The sequence below is a fragment of the Sabethes cyaneus genome, chromosome 3 (genome assembly GCF_943734655.1).
Source record: "Sabethes cyaneus chromosome 3, idSabCyanKW18_F2, whole genome shotgun sequence".
NCBI classification, from domain to species: Eukaryota; Metazoa; Arthropoda; class Insecta; order Diptera; family Culicidae; genus Sabethes; species Sabethes cyaneus.
Window position 1 is genome coordinate 42,493,868 of NC_071355.1, and position 25,034 is coordinate 42,518,901.

The following is a 25,034-nucleotide window of genomic DNA, read 5'->3' on the forward strand; positions in this document are numbered from 1 at the left end:
ATAATACCAGTTTTTTTTACTGTTAAGGGGGATTTTCGGCTTTATATTGACGGTATGGGAACCAATAACAGTTTTACATCGAAAAACTAGCTCATGATTTTATTGAGGATCTTTTGAATAAACCACCGTGTTTTGGAAAATAATATTACATCATTAAAGGTGATTGCAAAAATGTGGAGTTTATAATAGGTCATCGAAAAATGATTTTTTTTTTTTGCATGTATAAATAATGTGTGAGAATTTGGTGAAATACTTATATCACAACTGCGTAAATTGTTATAGCTTAGTATTTATGCTTGTTATAGCTATGTTATAGCTTGTTATAGCTTTGTATATATGTACGTGTGTGAAATGGTTGACTTTTAAGCCTAGATTTAATCTAAATTAGGTGTCGTACAAATCTGCAAATTTAATATTTCAAAATGGCCAAACTCAAGCGTCACTTCCACAACCTTACGATCGATGGGTGTCCCCAAAATCAAGAAGGATGTGAAATTTCGTGGTGCCGGTTTTCTTGCATTTTTCTTAGTTCTACGCCTTCAAGAGGAATGTTGAATAGTAAGAGCTTTGATCCTTTTGACTCTTACAACCACTTCCAATCGAGGGCTGGCTTTCAATGTCCTACCTTGAGGTCGACGAGGCGTAAACATCGGGCAACATCGCAAAAACGCTTCGGAGCAAATGACTACTTTATCATGGAAATACACCAAAAAGAAGCTCGAGTGTTGATTTTCATGGAAAAATACCGATCTGGAGGGCCGCCAGGTATAAAATAGTCCAACTTCTCTTTTTCGTTTTTTATGCCCAAATATTTTTTTCACAAAATTAAAATAAAGCATGTAAATTACTCATAGAAAAAAATTGAGGTATAGATACCCTTAATAGATACCCTTTTTTCATCAAAAGATGGTCAGAATGTTGTGATATTAATATCAAAATGTCAGGAAATCTGTTCTGAACATATTTTTCATATTGTTAATTCAAGAGAAATTTCGTATGATCATCATCATCAAAGAACAAAAGTGGAAGTTCAAACAGCCCGACGATCAAAAAGTGGTAACACAAATAGTGTTTCGATTTTGTCTCTCTTTTGGAATATTTCCACATATAGAGGAATAAAATAGTACGGTTGCTTTTTTCGCTGCTATATGCTTCCGTCTTTTTCTTAACTTCCACTTTTTATCTTAATTACCTTATCTTAATTACCGAAACATGGCTCGACAAGAAAAACCCGGACCGGACTGATCTGCCACAGCCAGAACTTTGCAGCCAACGTTCACCAGTCGTCCCGTTCTGTGTGTGAGATGGATGACGAGGTCCGTCGACCTGCATCTGGCGTCAGGCTAGTTTTTTCATTATTCCTTGGCATAGTACAACGTAGTACAAGTAAAACTGGTCGTAAACCATCACCCGTCGATGATACGCAAGCAAGTAGCGTCACGGTCTATTCTGGAGTGCAGTTACTCGGTCGACTGTCTTTTGTGATACTATCAGAACGTCAGAGGTTTGCGGACTAAAATCATCATAGGAAAATTAACCAAATTTTCTGGATTTTGGAAAAAACTGTAGATAACAAAAGCCCGATCTAAAAAATCACAGTTTTGCCTGCGTTGGTGACTGGAAATTTTCTCTATTCGCGCTGGTGCACGTACCAAATGTGCCAATAATCGATTTCGAAATATTCTTACTTACCTAACTAAAAGGATTAGCTGACCATAATAGGTCTTAGGCCTAAAACACGTTCTAAATTTAGGAGGTTAGGAAACGATGCGCATGGAATGGATATGTCTCAACGAAACTTGACAATTGATTGATGATCATTTAAAAAAAGTAGCAGCCGGCATTAAAACTTAGAAGCATTTTTTAAACAAATTCCTTAAATAACATTTGGTCGTTTCAATATTCGATATCGTGTGAATGGTTTGGCCTGGCCAAACCACAACCTCGTATCAAACGAACACACACTTGCACAAACACACGTATTTAGTTATAGATATAGATTGCATCGTTGATGTCGGACAGGACATGGGACAGTGTCAGTGGTGAATTTGTCGACACTAATCCACTTTATAAGTACCCATTGTACTTAAACGATATCGCTCACTTGTTGACACCGCGAGCTTGTCGTCGACGGTGGCCTAAAGCTAAGAAATATGTCCTCCAGCGAGGTTTCATTTATCGAGAAACTATCGATCAGTTGGCGGTACTCCGCCGCCAGGTTTGTCGTTTTCGTAAACAGTTCCGACAGTGGTATCCGTTCTTGCACAAGGAATTTTAACATGCCCTGAAAGTAAAGTAGAAAATTAAATCTTGCTTTAGATTTAGAGACTTGTTTCACTCACATCATGTTCTTCCTTGAGTGAACATGGAACTTGCTGTCGTGTCTCGGCAATTAGTTTGCAGGTATCCTCTTGACTGCAATTTTTCAGTTTGAGGAACAAATTGAACCCTTTTCCGTACTTCTCCTTCAGTCGCTGAATGAATCCGATGCAGCGCAGCCGGCCGTCTACCATAATCGACAGTCGATTGCACAGCTCTTCGCACTCATCCATGCTATGAGAGGTGAGAATAATAGTTTGCTCTAGTCGCTGTAGCATTTTGATCCTGTTCCACACGAAATGGCGGGATTTCGGATCGACGCCCGTTGTAGGTTCGTCCAGAAACACGATGGGAGGATCACCCAACATCGCGAGAATTGTGTTGATTTTACGCTTCGTACCACCCGAGCACTCATTGATGCGACTATGCGCGAAGGGCAGAATGTCAAGATCGGTCAGCCACTGATTGATCAGATTTTCCCGGTTTGTTAAATTTTTCATCAAAGCACAGTAGTTGATTATTTGATAGGGAGTCATGAAGTCCAGCAGGGAATCCCCCTGTGGGCAGTAGCCATACTGCGAACGATAGTGGTAATCGGATGATTGCCGAACCTCTAGTTCGTTCAAGTAGATTGTTCCGTCCGTTGTCGGTAGATTTCGGGTGATCATTTGAAAAGTACTTGTTTTTCCAGCTCCGTTCATCCCCAAAAGTCCGAAGCATTCGCCTTGTTTGACTGCGAAACTGATCCCCTTTACCGCCGAAAGGTTTAAGTACTTTTTGCGCAAGTTATAAATGGCGATACTGTGCCGGGCAAATTCCGGCGGCTCCTTGTTGATCATTTCTTCTATTTTACGAGACTCCGCATCCACATCGTCGTCGACGCCGGAGCCCATTTCGTAGTTCGAATCCGGTTGATCAAGGCCATTCTTTTTTGTTTTGCCACGTCGCAGATTGTTCTTAAAGTACAGGTCCAGCCGTGCCTTTGCGTTCAAAATAGCATCCATCCGATACATGTCTTCCACGATCAAGTTTAGTACCAACCACAACACGAACCACATCAACGGTACCATCACGTAGATGTTAGTCAAACCGAGTTGAGGGAGAGGTTCTTTGCTGGGGCGATCGATGGAATTCGCCCTGATTAATGCTTCGATCTTTGTAACCTTGTGGTTTTCGTAGACCACTCGCAGCGAGTGCTTCAATGCGAACTCCGGAACAATGTGGAACAGTGAAATTAGGCCCTCATTCTCCCGTATTCGATCGTAGCCATCGGAAAGCAAAAGCACACCAAACACGCCCACAATCATAAGGTAGCTCATGGCCGTTACGGCCGTATCCATTTTATCCACGCACTGACTGATCAGATATATCACCGGCAAAGCAGCCACACCGTACAGTAGAAGAATACCAAAAATTTGGTTATGCTCGGTTCTGGTGAACAGTGCCTCACGATCCATGTTCACCGCTAGCGCGAACACTAGCAGGCAAACGAACGCGTGAAGCGCCAAGTCCAGCAGAAATGTGCCACCCCAGTACACGTACCGGTTGACGTTCTGAAGCTGCTTGAAACCACTCGATGCTTCCAGAAAGGGCAACTGAAGGTACTGAAGTATGTACAGCATGAACACTAGAAGAAAAGCAAAAAACTTTGAGGTGCAACTTAACGTAACTTAATTCAGTGAGATGATTCCTACGCAAAGCAATTCCTTCCGTAAACATATACGGCGTCAGTGAATCCACCTGAAAGCGGCGCGTGGAAGGACTGTTCTGAACGGTGACCTCAGCCTTCGGGTAACCGTAGTAATGCAACAGCAGATTGCTTCCGATGTTGGCTGCAATAGCGGCACTGTGCAGCAGATTGTTGTTGTGTAATATTTTCAAACTGCGATCGCTAACGTTAAACTCGATGGCTGCCACCAGGGCATCGTGGTAGCGCTTCCAATCCTTGCCCCCTTCTTGGACCAGAAAACCTTCGATCTGTTGGTCCTCTGCTACGATTATGTCTAAATTTTTGAAATAGGCTTCCTCCCGGATGGTAGCAACGTTAAACGGACGGTCCTTGTCGTTGAGAACAACGACGGCGAAGGCACGGTTAACCGTCGAATGGTGCAGGGCAATCGAATCGTACTCGGTGCTAGAGTAACCACTACGCAGCAGAAAGCAGAGAAAGGTTACGAAGATCGGCAGGGCCGACATAAAGGCGTAGATGTGAGCATTTTGCTTCACGTGTATAAACTTTTTGTAGGCAATCGCTTTCTGTTGCTGTACCATGGACAGCAGTAGCGGTTGGTGATTCTTCTCCGGGGGCTTTGGTTGGTTGCTACTGGCGGACAAAATGCGTGGTTTTATTGGAGCGTCCGGAACGTCGAAACTCTGGTCCAGTTCGAGGGCTTTGTTGTCTGAGGAAGAACTGCGGGGGAAGAGAAAGTAATTGATGAGAATGACCCGTCGCTTCTAGGTGTCATAAATTTGACAATATTTTTGAATGTACTGCAGCGGAACTAAAAAAGATAATTTGTGCGTTTATGCAGGTTTAAGTGCCGATTCCCAGAGTTCGCCAAATTGCGCAGCGTTTGATGCTGTGAAATGCTATTTGATTGCAGTCTGATTATAGTGTTGAATAACGTGAATAAACGGCTTCCTGCAAATTTTCATTCGCTCCTCTTCTTAAGATATACCCGATCTACCTGAACTCACGCTCCCGAAGTGCTGTTTCTATGTGAGGCTGTCGATATTGCCGCCGGAGTGCCGAATTAGAGATCCAAGTGTGAGATCAAAAAACTCGAACAATACTTTGCTCTCTGTTGGTAAACCTTTTAGGATCTTACGTATAAGTAAACCGCAGAAAACCTTACGCCTTATGCGGAATGAGATGAATTAGCTTGTCTGGGACCACTGCTGCGAGGCCCGTACTCGTGCGGCTAAATTTTTTCACACACGGGCTCTCGTTCTAACCAACAGACTAACATGAGCAACTATTTCGAACTCCTTTTCTTATTTTTCATAAACTGCAACGAGTTTTTGCGAGCGTGTATTTAGCTGTCAGTCGCGGTCGTCGCTCTCAATCATCATTACGACCCGAGTCGTTGATAAGGATCGCGGGCAAGGTCACGATGAAGAAGACAAGAAGTAAAGCAAAGTCTGTATCCTTAGCATACATTCTAGTGTTCCACTCGCGCTAGCGAGTTGTTGGCCTGTTGGACGGTAGAAGGCTGTGCACTCGCGGGTGTGTAGGTAGCAGAATGTATGCACATAATACCAGCGGTGGTTTGTCGTACGCTTGTGTCAGTGGAGTGGAGTTTGTTTCTCGCTTGATTAATAACATTGCATGGCACTTAGCTGGCTTTAGTGTTACTTCGCATGTTTTCCTGATTTAATACTAGAAGTAGTCCTGCAATGCATGGATTTGCTCTAATCCAACTTGCTACCGCTGAAAAGTAGCGCGAATTTTCTCTTGAATTCGTTTAAGAGTGCAAGAGTGCAGAGTGCTTTGAGTGTGAGAGAAACATGATGTTGCACCAGTTTCCATTTTCAGATAGGCCCCTTTTCTTGGTAACTTTTATCTAGATGGCCTGCTTTCCATCTACAGGAAATATCATGATTTCCTAGTTATTGTTTATTAAAGGGACATAAATTACTAAAACTTTTGAAAATTTCATTATTTTTTCAGATTTGGATTCTGCAGTCTTTTGCGCTTAATTTGATACTAATTTTGACCACGGGAAGTGGCCGAAAAGCGATCATACACATAAGCATTCCACTTGATAAAGACTTTTATAACTTTTGAGCTTTGTAAACGAAACACAACCAGAGAAAAAAAAGACAAAATTTTATCTTTTTGGCCTTTTTTTCCTCTTCTTTTTTGTTTTTCTCAAGCTGTATTTCGTATTTCGGAAGTAGCCTCTGCCGTCGCAAAAACCCTGGCATTGGTATCAAAGGCATCTGCATAGCTAAGCCTAGAAGTTAGCTACCCTCGGTGAAAATCGTGCCTTTCGTTTCGATGCCCACTCGTCGAATCAACCACTCAAGAGCGATGTTGAACGGCATGTAGGATGAGCTATCATCTTGTCTCAACCTTCGCCGCGTCTCGAAGTGACTCGAGAGTGTCCCCGAGATGCGCTCGAAACACATCACTCGATCTAATGTATAGCTTTGATTAGACGCGTCAATTTGTCGGAAAAACCGTGTTCGTGCATTATCTACCATAGCTAGTCTCAATCGATTGTATCGTACGCTGCTTTGAAATTGATGTTATGCGTGGGTACGTTGTACTTCCGACTGTGAGATCTATCGGATGGTAAAAATTTGTTTCGTAGTACGCGACGTTTATCGGCGTTATGTCGCAATAGTTTCAGCAGTTGAGCCGACGACTCTTTTTGTAGGCGTGAGAAATCACACCTTCCAGCCATACCTGCGGTAGTTTCTCCTTTTCCCAAATTTTAGGAATTACCCAGTGTAGAGCCGATGCCAGCGTTCACATTTATAAAGCTCTGTCGGTAAGCGATCCTTACCGGCGGCTCTGTTGGTATTCAGCAACTCGATTTCTCGTTTGACTTCTTGGAGATCAGGTGCTGGAACATTACTATCTTCCATGGGCACCTCCTAGGTTAACTTCCTTTTCGCCTCCTTCTGCAACTTCGTCAATGAGGTGTTTATCGAAGAACTAGTTTCATCTGTCGACCACCTCGAACTCGTTTGTGACTAGATTCCCTTTCTCGACTCTATACATACATGTCCGGTTTCGGTGTGTAACCCTTGCGAGTTTGGTTCACCTTCTTGTAAAACTTTCACGTGTCATTAGCTCGAAACAATTGTTCTAATTCTTCACGCTCTCTGTCTTTCTGTTGGCACTTTTTATTCCTCAAGATCATTCCCCATTCCCCATCAAACCTATCATTTTGTATTCTCCGAGGCTCATCATCTAGCGCTGCGGTAGCGACTTCTCCAATGTCAAGTGTATTCTGCCCACACTGTTTTCGAGATTTGAAGCACCGAACTCCTCGGAAGAAGGCAGTGATCCAGTGTTAGCAGGTAGTTCTCGAATCTCGGGAAGCTGCGTAGCAGTATTCGCGCGTACCTCTCGGCAAGCTGCGAAGTCTAATTCCAAGGACTAAATTTTAAATGGTGTTATATCTGAAAACTATTATAACATTGTTTAAATATTATTCTAACTCAAGATTACCATTTAATTCCCAGTCCATGAGCACATTCAAAACAACACGAATAAGCAAATGTATAAAACAAATAAAAACATGTGTTCTTACTTACTTCAAGAAAACTTCCTCCAGCGTGGCATTTGTGATGCTGATAGAATCGATTCCGAGCACGTCTTTGCTGTCCTCAAGCTCCTTCAGCAGTGGTGCATACTGTTCAATACAAATGTACGGCAACGTAATGGAAAACACCGGTTCAACCGCCGGCTTTTCCACTGCTCCTTGAATATAGTGATTGATTTTGTCCATCACCTCGCCCCGGTTGAAATTACCCTTCTTCAGCAGCTTCAGCGTGTAACCCTTTCCATAGTGAAATTTCAGGAAAATCGAAGTACCGAACGCTATCAGCTCTCCATTTTCCATGATGGCAATCCAATCGCCGAGTACGTCGGCTTCCTCCATGAAGTGTGTCGTAATTAGGATGGTGTGGTTCTTCTTCAATTTCAGTAGAATATCCCAGATGTCCCTGCGGGATTCGGGATCCAGCCCGGAAGTAGGTTCGTCCAGTATCAACAGCTTAGTACGGCCGATAATCGCATTCGCTAGACAAAGCCGTCGTTTCATGCCACCGGATAGTTTTGATACTACTTGTTCGCTTTTGTCCTGCAAATTAACTTTCTCTAGTATTTCATCTGCCTGTCGTTCCGCTTCCGACATGCTCATCCCTCTGAGGGCTCCGAAAAAGATTAGATGCTCCCGACAGTTCATAAAGCTAAGCGCAACATTGTGCTGCGGACAGAAACCGATTTGCTGCCGATAGTTGTTGGCATTATCTTCCCCGTCAATTTCGATCTTGCCGGATGTACGTGGGGTCATACCGGTTATAATGTTCATTGTAGTGGTTTTTCCTGCCCCGTTGTGACCAAGCAGGGCTGTTATTTTATTTTTATAAATTCTTAACGAGAGATCATTGACAGCCGTTCGCGTTCCGAATGACGTTTTGAAAATTTTGTACAAATGATCGATCCTAACCACTTTCTCCAGATGATCGCCGTTTTCCATTGCTCCTTTGGCATTGTTGCTGCCCTCACCATCTGTGAGGCTTGATCGATCATAACCATTTTGTACCTTATTTTTACCCTTTTGGTAGTATTCGCTATTGAACAGGAACAGCCAGGGCTTCGGCGTGCCATACTGCCCTGGTCGCACGTTGGATATATAAAACCAGAAGAAAGCCCAAATCGATGTACCCATAACGAGCATTAACATAACCTCAAAGAGACTTATACTATTATTTCCTGGGTGACCGGTTACGAAGGCATCGCCTACCGTGAAGCTATGCCATGAGTTCTGATAGTCGTGTAGAATCGAAACGCCAACTTTGAAGCCTACCATTGGGAAAAACGTTAGGTACGGTTCGAATCGTTTTTGAGCCGAAGTGAATACGACCGGAGCAAAGTAGCAGATCGGAGCAACTATGGTCGAAATGGTTACCGACTCAAGAAGTGTGCTGACGAAAAAGGTAAACATAATGGTACAAACTAGAAACAAAAACAAAAGAATGTAGGAATAAACGATCTGAGCTATAGTTAGCTCCCACACTGCTGCGGTGTTGGTTATTATCATGCACACCATGGAAACGACACCAAGGTGGGCAAAATTCGTGATGAAGTAGGCTATTTCGTTCCAGTAGCTGGCCGGAGTGGCAATCTTAAGATACTCCTTCATACCGGAACTTTTTTCCTCCACCAACGGAACGAGCAACAGATAAGTACAGGCCACCGATATAAATACCGCTAGCATCAGGCTGACAACAAAAATTTCCGACGACTCCTGCGGTCGATCTGCCATCAGCGGTACGTGCTGATAGTTGTACTCTGGCAGAGTCTCTTCCGAGAGTCCAGTTCGGATTTCTACGAACGATTTTTCGATCGCATACTGCAGTGCAAGGAATCCACTTTCGAAGTATTCGTTGTGATCCTTCAGATAGCTACCGTAAACATCACGCGAATAGATTTGCTCCGTTCGAAAGTTATTGTTCTTGCTGCGAATCGTGTACGAGAGCCACGCTTCCGACGAATTAACGGCGAAATCGATTGCATAAAACTCCTGGCTGGTTAGAATGGCTTGCTCCATTTCGCCAGCCGTCGCAAATGCTTCCACACCTGGACGGACGGAAAAAAAGCAATGCATTAAAACCCTCAAGTGGTTCATATATGGCTTTAGAAAGGAAGAAACTTACGATCGAAGGTGATAAACAGCTTTACCCGAACAAGTTCGATCAGCTCCTCGGTGAACGCATTCTTTGGCGAGTAGAAAAGCTTGCTGGAGTATCCGGCGGGGTAAAATCCTACCAAGTCATCCTGTGGGACGAAAAATTGGAAGCATTTATCGGTACTTGGCTATAAATGTTAAATTTGCAGAATATTTTCTCAAATCATATGCGGCAAGTGAGCTTGCCTCTCCCTCATAATAGTTATGTTATGTTTTGCCATGATCGTAAATAACGGTTTGGACCCATTCCAGCATTACGGGACACTATCCCTACTATGCAGATCGGTTCCTGTTTCATCAAACCCCTTGCATTCTAGTGGAAGATAAAATACTCTTTTAACAATTATTTTACAAGGTATTTGTCAAGAAATTAGTGAAACAGGAGGCGACTCACACGGTAACAATGGGTGCTAATTGTGTTCCGTAACGCTGGAATGTGTCTTTGAACGGTTTAGCTAAATGTAATACTCAGCACTATGGGGCAAAACCTCTGAATTTTTATTTGAGATACTAGAAGACCCGGCAAACTTCGTACTGCCACAAATTGGGCTAAATATACGATATGTAAACTTCAGATGAACTCCTGCTGCGTTTTAGAAAAAGGGATATTTTCTAGGTATAAGTCAAGTTTTGCCGTTGTCTAAGAAGTTCTGCATATCGGTGTAAAAGTTGGTTTGCCAATCCCCGCAATATCAACAGTCGTGTTTGTGGTAGTTGCATTGAGTCTTGTTTTATAAACTCTGCTGGTTAATAATAGTAATACTGGATGTTAATATATTTGTTGTAAAATTTGGTACGACGGCTAATATCGTCTGCTGCAACTTTGGAATTTCTCGATAATTTAAGGGCCAATTTTATATTCTGATATGTATTCAATATCAATAGTCATCAGATTTTTTTTTTTTTTGATTCATAAATCTATTGATAAGAATTACCCAAAGGAATTGCATCGATGAATCTCGATAACTGTTATTCTCAATTCTCAAAACAAACTAAATTTTATTATTCCACAAAATCAATTGATCGCTGTATTGTTCCTTTGGTAATTCACGCACTAAAGCAATTTAACATAAAAGCGTCATTTTATAAACCTTTTTACACTTCTAAAGAGTCTAATACGAAATGAAATCGACTGAATGTTAAATACGATTGTTTTTTGTTTTGATTACAGCCACTTTAACCAGCTTGGGTCATTCGTGACTTCTGCGGGGTTGGGATTTGAACCTGGGTCCTCGGCGTGAAAGGCGTGAATGATAACCACTACGCAGGGACTGATCCCTTAAATACGATGTATAATAGTTGCTTCGTTCACTATTTTTTTTAAATTTTAAATCATATGCTCTTACTGTTGATTTATTAGCTTGATATTCAGTTAAGCCGAATATGCTCATAATCCGTTATAACATATGCAAAATGTATTCTTCATTTGACGATTGGGAAGTGGCAATTTAGTGAATTTAGTGCTTAAACCTTTTGTTAACCTGCATCTCCTGGCTACGCATCCGATGTAAAAAGGAATAAAAATGATTCGTGTTTGTTTCATAAATTTGATAAATGAATGAACGAATGAATGAAATTAACGAATTTTATTGCTGACACTTTAGGCTTGAGTTTAGGTTGATTAATAAGTTGGACCTATTGATTGGTTATTTTCTGAAATTGTAAACCCCCAAAATGTTTAATAGCATTGTTAGATGTGGCGATTCCAATGAAGGTAACCACGTGTTTGTTTGAATACGAAAAAGGTGCTGCAAAAAATCCTACGATGATCATAGCAGCCAACGACATGGCGCATACAATGCGTTGCGGGTTTTATATGGAAAACTAATTTTTCGAGTTTTCCTATCTTCCGAGTAAATTTTTCAACTTTTCTCGCCGTAAAAGACGGCTCAAATCGGACGCTCCGTTCTCAAGTGATACGCGGTCGAACTTTTTCACTTCCATCTTCTATACCTATAAAGAAGGATTTCTGTCTGTCTGTCTGTCTGTCTGTCCTGTGTTCCTTATAGAATCAAAAACTACTGAACCAATCGGCGTGAAAATTTGCATGTAGAGGTTTTTGGGTCCAGGAAAGGTTTTAGTGATGGTTAGAGACCCCTCCCCCCACTAAGAGGGGGGGCTCCCATACAAATGAAACACAAATTTCTGCATAACTCGAGAACTAATCAAGCAAATAGAACCAAATTTGGCATGTGGGTGTTTTCGGTGACAAGAATTTATTCTAGGGTAATTTGAGACCCCTCCCCTCTTTATAAGGGGAATTATAACTCCTCTCCCCTTTAAGAGGGGGGGTTTCCATACAAATTTCCTCATAACTCGAGAACTAATCAAGCAAATGGAACCAACTTTGGCATGTGAAGGTTTTCGAGGGCAAGAAAATTTTCTACGGTGAATTAGGACCCCTCCCCACTCTAAGAGGGGGGGCTCCTGTACAAATGAAATACAAATTTCCTCCTAACTCGAGAACTAATCAAGCAAATAGAACAACATTTGGCATGTGGGTGTTTTTTTTGGTGACAAGAATTTATTCTATGGTGAATTGAGACCCCTCCCCTCTTTATAAGAGGAATTATAACTCCTCTCCCCTTTAAGAGGGGGGACTTCCATACAAATTTCCTCATAACTCGAGAACTAATCAAGCAAATGCAACCAAATTTGGCATGTGAAGGTTTTCGAGAGCAAGAAAATTTTCTATGGTGAATTAGGACCCCTCCCCACTTTAAGAGGAGGGGCTCCTGTACAAATGAAATACAAATTTCCTCATAACTCGAGAACTAATCAAGCGAATTGAACCAAATTTGGCATGTGTGTTTTTTGGAGAAAATTTTTTTTTCAATGATGAATTGAGACCCCTCCCCACTTTAGGAAGGGGGTCCTATACAAACGAAATACAAATTTCCTCATAACTCGAGAACTAATCCAGTAAATGGAACCAAATTTGGCGTGTAGGTGTTTTTGGAGGCAAGAATTTTTTCTGTGATGAATTAGGACCTCTTCCCACATTAGGAGGGGGGCTCCAATACAAATGAAATACAAATTTCCCCATAACTCGAGAACTAATCAAGCAAATAGAACCAAATTCGGCATGTGGAGGTTTTTGGAGGCAAAAATATTTTCTACGGTGAATTAGGATCCTTCCACACTTCTAGAGGGGGGGCTTCTACACAAATGAAATACAAATTTCCTCATAATTCGAGAACTAATCAAGCAAATGGAACCATATTTGGCATGTGGGTGTTTTTGGAGGCAACCATTTTTCCCATGATGAATTAGGACTTCTTACCTTTTTAGGAGGGGGGGGGGGGGGCTCCCATTCAAACGAAATACAAATTTGCTCATAACTTTAGAACTAATCAAGCAAATGGAACCAAATTTGGCATGTGAGAGTTTAAAAAGGCAGAATTTTTTTTCTGTGGTGTATTACGACCCCTTTCCCTTTTAAGAGGGTGGGCTCCCATACAAATGAAATACAAATTTCCTTATAATTTGAGTACTAATCAAGCAAATGGAACCAAATTTAGCATGTAGGAGATTTTTGAGTCTTGAATTTATTTTATGATAGTTAGAGACCTCTCACCCCTGTGGTAGGGGGATACGGACTCTCATACAAATAAAACAGAAATTTTTGCGAAACTCAAAAACTAATCCAACTCGAGAAATTCGAGACTCTTCCATAAAACATTAATCAATAACAAGACCACAAAAACTATCTATAGTAACACTAGATCATTCAGGACGAGCCGGTCGCGAGTGTTGCCGGTGACTCGCCGTCGGAAGCGCCGCCCACTGGGGGGCTTGCAAAACTCGAGAAGTGACAAAGATCATCCGAGATTCATGATTTATGTACAACACAGGTTAATTTGTGGCAATACGAAGTTTGTCGGGTCAGCTAGTTTTGACGTAGGACTACGTCTTACGGCAAGTTTTGAGATAGGGTGTCATTCCAAAAAATCGAAAAATGCGAGCGTCACGAAAAATGAAAGGTTTTGAGCGCTAATAGCTTAGCGGTTTTCCGATCGATTTTCAATATTTTTACACCAATCGATCGGAAAATCTTCTAAGAATTGACCCAAATGAAGAAAAGTATGGATTCTTGATGTTGAACTATTGAAAAATTGAAAATAATGAACCTATGTTGTACCAGAATTCTCGCTTCGTGATTGGTTGGAAGATTCTTTGCGATGATCTAAACCTATACCAATTTAATATCTGTGCTTGGGAAGTAAACCAAAACAAGTGACAAAGTTCTCTCATTTCAACAAGATTTCTTAACACCGCGGTTAAACCTAGACCATTTTGATGTCCTTGCTTGGGAAGTATGCCAGAAAGAGTGACAAAGCCACCTCGTACCAACAAATTTCTTACGAACGCGATTAAACCTAGTCCAATTTGATGTCTGTGTTAGGGAAGTGTGCCAGAAAAAATGACACAAGTTCGTCGTCCCAACAGATCGCAAATTCTTTACTGCGAAACGATTAAACCTCGGCTAATTTGATATCTGTGTTGGAAAAATGTACTACAGCTGTAGTGTTCGATTATAACACGACACTGTATGAATACGCATACTTGCCGTTCCATTAGAAGTGTAGTGAAAAGATGTGCTGTTGATAAAATAGGATTAAATTGGTAAAATCCCTTCAACGTGGGGAACCGTGGGTAGTAAAAACAATCTTTAATTTCAGTAAGGCAGCAGGAAAGCAATAGTTTGTGTTCTTGATTTTGTTAAATTGTTTTCAAATGTACAATCTTTTGAGAATTGAACGTATGCAATGTTACTACTTTGATAAATGTTACATACAACGCATGTAGCATGTATATATGTTGCATATAGCATGTATACATGAAGAATCGAATGATTACAAGCATGAATACATGCCACTATCACTACAAAGACACTTACGTAGTCCTGCGTCACCTATATATGCGGTCGTGTCTTGTACACAACCCCTCTGATTTTTTATATATAAGATTATGCCAAACTGAATATTCTACCTACCAAAAAAAAAGTAAAGCCTTGGGCTTAAACGTCTTTCTAAGACTTGACCCTTCTTTATCGACAGACTTCACAGCCAGCTATTAGAGTCAAATCTTAGAGTCAAATTTTAAGTATGATGATTATGATGATGACGGAAAAATGATAGATAGATCGAATTTGTAAAGGTGTTTGCCCTGAACATTTTGTACCACTTGAGTTGTAAAATGTAGTATAGCGAAGTGGAGATCTCGTCAGCCTCACTTAACACCGGTTGTCCTCAATCGCGCAGCCGCCATCAATATTCCAACACAACAACTACAAATGAATCAATAGGAAGACAAATCTCGAACCACTTTTAGTTATCAACTTATCAGCGAACAAACCCATGGAACAAATTTCATCTTCCATTCCCCTGGAATTTATGCGCTGTCCCAAAATAGATCTACACAGTTAATTGAGCGCAGCACGACGTGGGTGTTCGCGGTAGTCGACAGAAGCTTTAAACCATAGAGTCGCACCCTCGAGACCAAACAGGCTAGGGAATCCGCCGCCAAACCTCAAAAAATCGACCGGATACCGGAAGTCCTTTGTGAACGACGCCTTAGCCTTACCCGAATGTTTAAGTTTTAGTTTTATCGATTCACTTTCTGTTCAAAGTTTCTGAAAATGATTTGCCTCATTGGCCTGACGTTTACGTTTCATAACCAGACTTACATAACGTAATTCATCCGTGTCTGCTAGCCTTCAGTTCCACAGGCTTCTAGTGCTCACCAGAACTTGCTTTCTTTTCCTTTCTTTCAGAGCTTTGCATTCTTTCAGGTTACTTGTCCGGCAATCTGACGAAATTATGAATAAGTACTGAGTTCGCCGTAGAGCCGCATGAGTTCATATTTCATCCTTTTTCCGTGCAGCATTCCCCACGCAACCTGATAAGTATTACGCCGGGCGCAACCGGTCTAATTAGCGTTTTCTATAAGGCGCACTCACGCACAGCTCTGGCCCTCTCAAGCACCTAGCGCCTTCTCTCAGATCTAAGTCAAACACGGACAATCTATGGCCATACCTGGAAATGCTTCATGTACATACTGGAGCAGCTAAGCTAACTAGGAGGTGCGAGCTTGAGCACCTGTTTCCCAGGTGAGGAGCGGCTCAAACAGGGTCTGTCTCGGAGCGCTACATCTTCGTGACTTTGGATAGACTGAAGCAAGAGGATGCGCTTTCTAACCTGCTATTTAACATTGCCTTGGAGGTGGCAATAGGAAGAGGAAACAAGGAAAGGAACAAAGGATATGAAGTAGTGAAGGAATTCATATACCTTGATACGCTCGTGACATGTGACAACGATGTAAGTCGCAAAATAAAACCGACTAATTCGGCACCAACGTTTCAAAAGGGCCAATCGGCAAAATTTAAACAAACCGAGTGAGGGATATTTTTTGCTGGACTACCATAAGGAAAGAAACCCTCACTCGGTTGGTTTACATTTTGCAGATTGGCCCTTTTGAAAAGTTGGTGCTGAATTGCCGCTGCGTATCGGGCTTTCTACGGATTACGTAGTCAGCCTGAAGTCCCGTAGTTTGCAAATTCGTACAAAACTGGCGCTTTACAGAACACTTATCCTTCCGGCAGCCTTTTACGGACCTGAATCATGGACGCTATAGAAACCTGATCGACGTCCCCAAGTTTTTGTTGAATTCTGCGATCTATAGTTGGTGGCGATCATTTTCGCATTGACATCGGTACGGTACAGAGCAGACAGCAGAGAGTTGCGATTATATCTCCCTCACTGGACTCGGCAAACTGGTAAAACGCAGCGCAGCGGCAGCAGCAGCAGCCGATCATTGTTTGGTGTAGAGTGCGCCGAACGCGTTGGTACCGGAGCATCGATCTATTATCTGCTATATTAGAATATTTGGTTGCGGGAGCGGAAGAGCTTGAATTAATGGAAAATGCTCTGTGCGGTATCCATTGTAAGCGTGTAGGGCGCTATATCTCTGCATATTAGTGTTGATAGGAGGAAATGCTTATCAACTTAGGAACTATATTGGCTTGTTTCATTATGCCTGATTTTTGTTTTCAGGTATAATAAATTCAAATTTGTCACGAGGTTTTCGAGTCATTTTAAATCTCGCATGTGCATAATATTTTTAGATATAAATTATCAAATTATGGTTGTATATGAGCACCAATGGCATTATATTAAATTTATTAAAAGGTATTTTTTAAAGGTATCTTAATTTTCGTAATTACTGGCTTTACCAGAAAATTTTTGAATAGTCAGGTTAGTCTTATATAACTCCCCCCATCTACTAACAACAATTCCTTTCCCGAAATACTTGTGAAGATGCAGAGGATTCCCTGGTCTTTAGTAGCAACAAGTATTGGACTAACATTCCTTCCCATCCCACCAGGACCCGCATTCGGACGTGGCCGGCGTCGGTATTGATCAGCATGCAGGGACCTGATAAGATTGCACAATGAGGAATAGCGTGCTGTCCCAAGTATGCTCTTTCCAGCCATCATTTTGCAATTTTCATCGGTCCTGGTCAATAACGGAGTAGCAGCACACGGGCGGTATCCTATGCTTATGCTTATGCTTAATTCTGTGATCTATAGTTGGTGGCAAAATGAAAAATGGAGTGTGGTGAAACTGTCACACTCTACTGAATCCTTTACACTGCTGATAAATTTAGTTCCTGGAAAATCGTTCTCGTCCAGAATTTCCCATAGCTCTTGTCGGTTTACTCTCATATGCGACTTTGATGTCAATGAATAAGTAACGTAAATGGGAATAAGGTTCTCATTCTTCCACTTTTCCGGTAGTCCTTCAACCAGTTGATACAGTAACAGTTTCGTTCCAATACTATCCTTTCGTGCTGTCATTATTGTTCAGTTTGTTTAACTTTACCTGACGTTGGACGGCATAACTCCGTCGCTTGCTGAACTAACAAAGTTCCTTCCTTCTGTCAAGATATCTCCATTCATTTCTCTGCACATTTCAGCTCGCGACAGGGCGCGTGTGTTTCGTGTATCACTAAAACGGTACAGCCGCTCGAGTTCTTCGCACTCTGAAAGGTCAGTCAATACGGAAGCTTAGGCTGTGAACCATTTCGCGAAATTTTTAACTTTTTAGTTAACATTTGACAGTTCGATGATTATTTCTCCTCGTGTGGTTAAAATCAGTTCAGAATGCGAACCATTTCATATTTGACAGATTGATAATTGTTTTACTTAATGAGAGCATATATAAAGTGAGGATGAAGATATGTTTCTATAACAGCGAATTTATTTATTCAGTCCAGATTGAAATTGGATGAATCTTTGGTGACATTTGCTCCTATTTGATAGATAAACTTTATCTCATTTTATTTCGGGTTGAATAAACAAATTTATTATATGTTAAACATCCATACGTTGGTGCAAAAAAATTCAAGGAAAAATCAGTGAAACATATCGAAGCTCTTTCCTCACCTGTGGCATATCTCATTGGCTCTCAGAAGCGAACCATCGAACTGTCAAAACTAACCATGCTTCCCGAGCAGGGTTCAGTCTTAGCTGCACATTTTTTCTGTATTTTATACAAATTGAACTTTGAAAGACAAATAATCTAATTTCGTAAATAAAAAATTTTATCAATTTACACGCATTCTCATTTGATTAAAGTTTGATCGTAACAGCGCTTTAACAAGTATGCCTTCCACCCTAAGCGGCGATAAATGGGATTTTCTAATTAAACACACTACTCAGTCTTGATAAAAATAGATTTCTCCGAAATTCATTCGACGACTCGGCACGTTCTGACCAACACTTGTAGTCAAAATAATTCATTTACCACATATTAGATAGCATTACTAGGAACCGATCCGTACACGTATACGTTGTGAATTCCAAATGGATTAGATTAGTTGGAATGTCGTTATTTCTTTCATTCCTGCGAACGAAAAGTTGATGCAATGTCTATCTAGATCTACAGCAAGATCTCAAATGTGATAATTGGTAGGCTACCGTTTATAAATGTGCTAAAAAAAGGATTCTGTGTTTGGCCATTAAGCTTCCCCTACTTTCTGTACTCAAGTGCAATGTAAATATAATACACTTAAATGGCATGTAAATAACACACTTTATCTTATCTGGGTAAAGTGTTCGTTTATTAGGAAAAAAAACTTTACGTTTATCAGAGCAACAAGAAATCGTCCGTCAGTGATAATTGAGTAATAAATTCCAATCAATCAAATATCAGTCAAAACGACTTTGATCCTTGCGATTTTATTTTGTTGACAAAGGAACTATGTTCAATTCTAAAATAGAGAATACCAACTGACACATGAATTTCAGTGTGCAAATATGTAATTCCTTTAAATTTATTCTTTCTTGTGTATGAGTCTATCGTGGCCATAACGTTAACTTCTTTGGAAGTGGAGTAAATGTAAGATGTAAAAACTGATTAACCAGCAAAACTAGATGTTAGGCTACCTACCGAATAGAAGGATGCGGTGGGGACGTAAGGGTGGCAAACTTGTATGCATTTTCTGGCGATCCAATTCTTTATGATGATTAATAACCGACCGAGGAATCCTCTGATTTAAGCACAAGTTTCACAGGAAGGAAATGTTGCTAGTGGAGAGCTAGGTGAAACAATAAATTATTCGAGCTCGCATACGATTTGAAGACGTGTTTCGCGAAACAGGTAACGTAAATCCGAAGGATCGATATAAGAAAAGAAAAAAATACGTCAGAAGTCAGATTACCGACAACAACGATACAAATCTTCCACACGACATCGAGGAACGTGCCGCTCGAGCCACAAATTCTGATTACGGACAACGAAGATTATGTGCTATTAACATCATCGGTTCATTCAACGCGCGAATAGATACCGGTAGACACTTGTTGCCTTTTGGCATCCTTCAACCATGGCTACTTTATTGGGGAATCGTGCAAAAATTGTCAAGCTTTTGATATACGATTATCATATAACGGAAATTAAACGCGCAAAGTTTTTAGGCAACCGACTTTCATGAGAGACATTCAATTTAGCCAACATGGACAAACTTTCTGTTGTTTCGTTACGAATTCTACATTCCAATACCAGCAAAAAGACTACGATTTAAAATCGCTGGCACAAAAGGGTATTCACAACCACGCGATTATCTTGTATTGGCCTTTGCGATTTTAAAAATGAACCCAATCTACTGATTAGCTATGGAAAGAATGTTGTTATTGTGCATACCAAAAGTTAGTAGGTTATCCCGTGCGGCACCGTGACCACTAAAGTTGCAACAAATGCTTCGTCTTGTAACTAAAAGCTACGACACTAGGTATTGATCAACTTGTTATTGAAGCTCATCTCGAAAATGTTTGCAACTGAAAGAACTGACATTTAATTCTTAAAAGGAGAAAAGAGAAGTGGTCCAAGACAGCTCCCCTGTGGTACGGTATGTTGAAGAATGAGTCGGATTAACACCAACGGTGTGATAGATATGAATGTAGCCACTTATAAAACATTGGCGAAACCCCCTTCGGTTACACAGGCAGAACGAATCGATATCAACAAGGTTTGTAGAGTCTAAAATTCCTGTTAGTCATCAGAGATCTAGCGAGGATAGTTGAAGAAAATGTAGCAAATCGAGCGAGAAGCAAACGATGCCCACTCTTACGCGAGCGAGTGTGAGATGCAAAGCGTCCAACGCTTAAGGCCTAAACACAATGCATATGGATTTTAATACATATGTTGCGAAAAAATGACAGAAAATCCATGTGAAAATTGTCAAATGTCCGCATTTTACTCCACTGTCGAAAACGCACAACAAACGCTGGAGCTGTGTATACATACATTCTACACCTTACACACTCGGAGTCAATCCCGGTGTAGTGGTTAGCATTCACGCATCTCATGCCGAGGACCCGGATTCAAATCCCAACCCCGCAGAAGTCACGAATGACCTAAGCTGTTAAAGTGACTACATATAATCAAACAAAAAAAACTTACACACTCGCGAACGAACGGCCTTGTAGCGTCTTCTGCATAGCCCGCTCACAAGTCAATACCAAAAGCACGTGAACGCGAGCAGCACACTAGAATGCAAGGATACAGATTTTGCTTTACTTCTTTTTTTCGCCTTAGGCCCTTGCTAACACACGCAGCGATCCAGAATCAACTGCAGTTAAACTGCTTTAAATCTTTAAATGGCCGCGTCATGATTGACTTGATTGATTGAGTTAAAACTAGGGTCTTATAAACAATCAACCGGAATAAATAGTTTTGTTGCAGAATTACTTATTTGACATGATATACAAAAAAAAAACGTTTTTGGGTATTTATGACTGTCGGTTTTCTGGCTGAGCGGTTCGGTTAGTTGTAATATCATGGGTACGGTAAGTTTCAATATTATGTTTTGAGGTATAAAAATCTACAGTCGTTTGTCTTTCCCTGCTTTTTCCTGCTGAATTCAAATCAGATAATAAATTTCTTATGAAAAGTAAACAAAATTAACCATTTGTAAATACTTTCTATCTTATCTGTTCTACGCGAGTCGTTGTACGGAATATCATTTTGTTATCAGAGTTCATGAGGGTTTTCAGAGAAAAGAATTATTTCAAGACATGATGTAGCAAACTTGAAGTGGTAGGCTTTTGAGCTTCACTTCTCACAAGCTTTAAGGTTTATCTTACTTATTCTTTAGTCACCAAGGCACGGCTATCTTCCAGTGATTATTATTGATAGTAGAATCACGTAGCAGCCCATAGTAAATCTATGACCGAACAGCCTCTATATTCGGACACTAGTGATTTCTCAAAAATAATTAAAATTTTTGAATACAGTGGGACAATAATAAATTAACAGATTTTATGGTTTACAAAATATGACGTTTTAGTTTCAACCTTTAATGTGAAATTTGTCAAAAGTTTCAACTAACTGTCCAGCCATAGAGGAATTTCCCCTATATGGTAAAATCTCATCCTTCATACACGATAAGCTTATCTATTTCCTAAGTTATCTGTTTATTTACGCAAATGATCGATATATGCTGCAGCAAAAAGGTAACAAATATCTAGTGACCGAATCTGAACGTGATTTACTGCTGGAGAAATGAATGAAACTACAGACTTCGTATTAGAAACAAAGTTGATCATAACTCATACAAATTTCCATTAGATATGCGATATAAATTCATTAACCTGCTGAAACAAAGCATCTGTTAATTATAATCGACAGACTCGGCTATAAGGCAAGAACTTGCTCACACATGAGAATCATATTTTGCTAAAAAAGCACGATAAGCGGTTTAACGATAAGAATTGCCAGTTTTGAAACTGGGAAATTCCCCTTCATGCTTTACTGAAACTCAATATGTAAATACATATTGTAAACAGTATAGGCTTACGCTTAAACATCCGTTATTAATAAGTGTGAGTTTATATCAACTTTGACTATCAAATGAAGTTGGTGTCACCAAATACTTAATACGTAGATCGTCCATTTTGCTCGTTAATAGCTGACTCAGTTTAAAACTTGTTTTATTTCGTTTACTATAATTATTCTTGATGTATTTACTTTACTCATGAATTCTAAATGCTGTGAAAGTATCTAATAGTCCCCATATTTATATTATTAGTGGCAATAACAAGTTATAATTTCCTTGTCCATTTCTTCCATTATTATTGATGCAAAATGTTAATTCATAACATTGATAATCAGGCTAGACGCTAAAGCTCGGTGAAACTTTATGCCTATTCTGATGCATCATCACCTAGTTCTATTTCCTGGGTGCATATTTGTCTAACTCATCTAACTGCATTATAATTAGTTTTACAATTTCACCCTGGAAAACCAAAACAAACCAGTACCACTCATACACACACATACAAGTTCCGAACGTACCTGCGACAAAGAGGCAAACGTTGCAGTGGCAATCTCGGAATTGACTCGTTTGGCCCCACCGCGCTGGAAACCGGAGCGGCTGAACACATACAGCGCAATAACTACTATCGGAAAAACGGTATTTAACAAATTCCGCACTGGGTGGCGCCATTTTTCCTTCCAAGCTTTGTAGAGAAAAATTACGATTGGACTGGCTGCGGTCATAGTTGGTGCACCCGAGGGATCCCGTTTCGTGTTTCCTTTATATAAACAAAACTCAATAAATGGTAACAATTTTTTTTGTCTCTTCAACTGATTCGCAGCGAGTACCACTCGGGAATTGGCATCGTTTATCTTGTAAAGAACATTAGTCTATAATACGATTTTTATGCGCGATACAACTAGCACCAAGAACCGACGAACGACGAAACATTTGCGTTAAACAGTATTTAGTTAGCACAACTAAATGAAACTCTGAAACCAATGAATGATTGAATGAAACACTTTTACTTCAACTGCACTGCACGGAAAGCTGCACGACCAGTTCAATGTTCAACACACTCACAAAAAGTTTCTTATTGGAAAAGTGACGTGTACTGTAGCAAAGCTGCCAGATTTTGTTTTAATTCAAAACTTTTCAAATTTGGGACTTCGCCGGATCATCAATATTTTGTTTAATTAATCATAAAAATAATGAAAATATTGTCAATTTCAAGGAAAATTATACCATCCAAAGTGCGATATCGCTCATAAAAGTGTTATTTTAGCTTAAATCGTTTCGGTCTCTTCGGTGCACTTATTGCTTGGAAGATGACGAAAAAGTGCGCCGAAGATACCGAAACGATTTAAGCTAAAATAGCACTTTTATGAGCGATATCGCACTTTGGATGGTACAATTTTCCTTGCAATTGACAATAATAGTCTGATTAATAAAAATAGTTCTATGTAAAACGGCTTGTTTTCGCTAAATCAAAAAAGCAATGCTTTGGCAATTTTTCGCCCGCGGTGTCCAGAGTCAAACACCGTTCATTTGAAATACCTTTACTTTTGGGATTTGGCAAATTACTGAATCGTATTCCACTCTTGACTAAAATTTAATAACTCTATCTAGTATTCTATATACAGATTAGAGTGACTATATACAGAGTGGCGGCATGTCATCCCAAAAGTATGCAAGGCGCATTTTCTTTCTCTTGCCTGCATACGCGTTGGATTGGTCGTCTGCTCGATTGGAATGACACTGACAGATAATTATCATTCCAATCTTGACATTGTCGCCACTCTATATATAGTCACTCTAATACAGATATACAGTCAACAAAAAATTGTTTCCCCACAAAAGGTCAAATTCAAATCTGAGAAAGCGACTTACAATTTAAACGCCACAAGCGGATCCAGCTGATCGATTTTACAACCCGAAATGTATAGGATCAATTTTCAGAAAAGCGATTTCTATCCGAAAATCTAGAATGCCAGTTTACTTGGTGTTCTATTCGCCACTCCACTTGAAAAAAATTGTCTGTCAGGCGTCGGACCGACGCAAGTATAGGTCTTAAGTCTTATCCGGAAGCAGGCTTGGCATACACTTTTCGCTTCGATTTTGCTCTTTTGATTACTGCACCTTAGCAAAGCAAAATTTGAAAAAGTGATGTATGAGGCGTTCGTAGAATTTGTTATTATCTACAATATTGCTGAAGTAATCATTACTGTGCATTTTGTATTTATGGCGCTATAAGGCTGTTCCAGTTGGAAGTTGAACTGTTTTATCATCGCAATATTATCGACATTCATCTTGTTTCTGCAACATCGATAACCATACTTTTGCATTATCGACATTTGTTTACACCCACCGTAGCGACATTTGTCCTGTTTAACCAACGTGCCTTTCTTCTGCTTTACCGATGCGACATTTGTACTGCACCCGCTTAGTCGACAACGATCTAGTTGGAACTTTATCTGCGCAGCCGTTTTTGTTCCAATATGAATTTGCACCATTTAATGGAACTCCCGTGGAACATCGAACGCAAGTGGTGGGGGTATTTACTTATGTACAACATTATGTATTTTAATAAATCGCTTGTGCGACTTGTACACTTTAGGTTAGGACAGCGCTCCTTGTACGTTAGTTTTAAGTTTTAAGTGAAATATACCGCGTTTATATTCCGTACCAGTGTTTTACTAGCAGTGTAGTCCAAAAGTGAAGAACAGTAATAGTCCTGACTCTAGTGCAAGTGTTTCCATCCCAGCGAGTCTGCAGAAGCAACCTAGTGCTCTGCAAGTAGTGATCCTGTGAAAGCAAGGTGTCCACCAGGAATCCTTATTCCGTCGCCTTGTTTGCTTCTTCCGACAGAAGCCCTACAGTCCATTTTGCTTGTTCCACCGAAGAGGAACATATGGTCCTTCGAACCGGATCTCCGAGCCGGTTATTCCTTCTTGCCATTGGATACGCTGC

At 40.5% G+C, this 25,034-nt stretch overlaps 1 protein-coding gene across 1 annotated transcript; it reads right to left on the reverse strand.

Moving 5' to 3' along the window:
- Positions 1 to 1,198: 1,198 nt before the first annotated feature.
- LOC128741267 (ATP-binding cassette sub-family A member 2) lies at positions 1,199 to 23,093 on the reverse strand. Its single transcript, XM_053836951.1, has 6 exons — positions 22,604 to 23,093; positions 9,715 to 9,835; positions 7,588 to 9,637; positions 4,014 to 4,729; positions 2,343 to 3,946; positions 1,199 to 2,284 (listed from the first exon to the last, which is right to left on the reverse strand). Exons 1-6 carry the CDS (start codon positions 22,805 to 22,807, stop codon positions 2,087 to 2,089), a joined length of 4,893 nt encoding a protein of 1,630 aa, XP_053692926.1. The 5' UTR covers positions 22,808 to 23,093; the 3' UTR covers positions 1,199 to 2,086.
- Between the last annotated feature and the right edge of the window lie 1,941 nt (positions 23,094 to 25,034).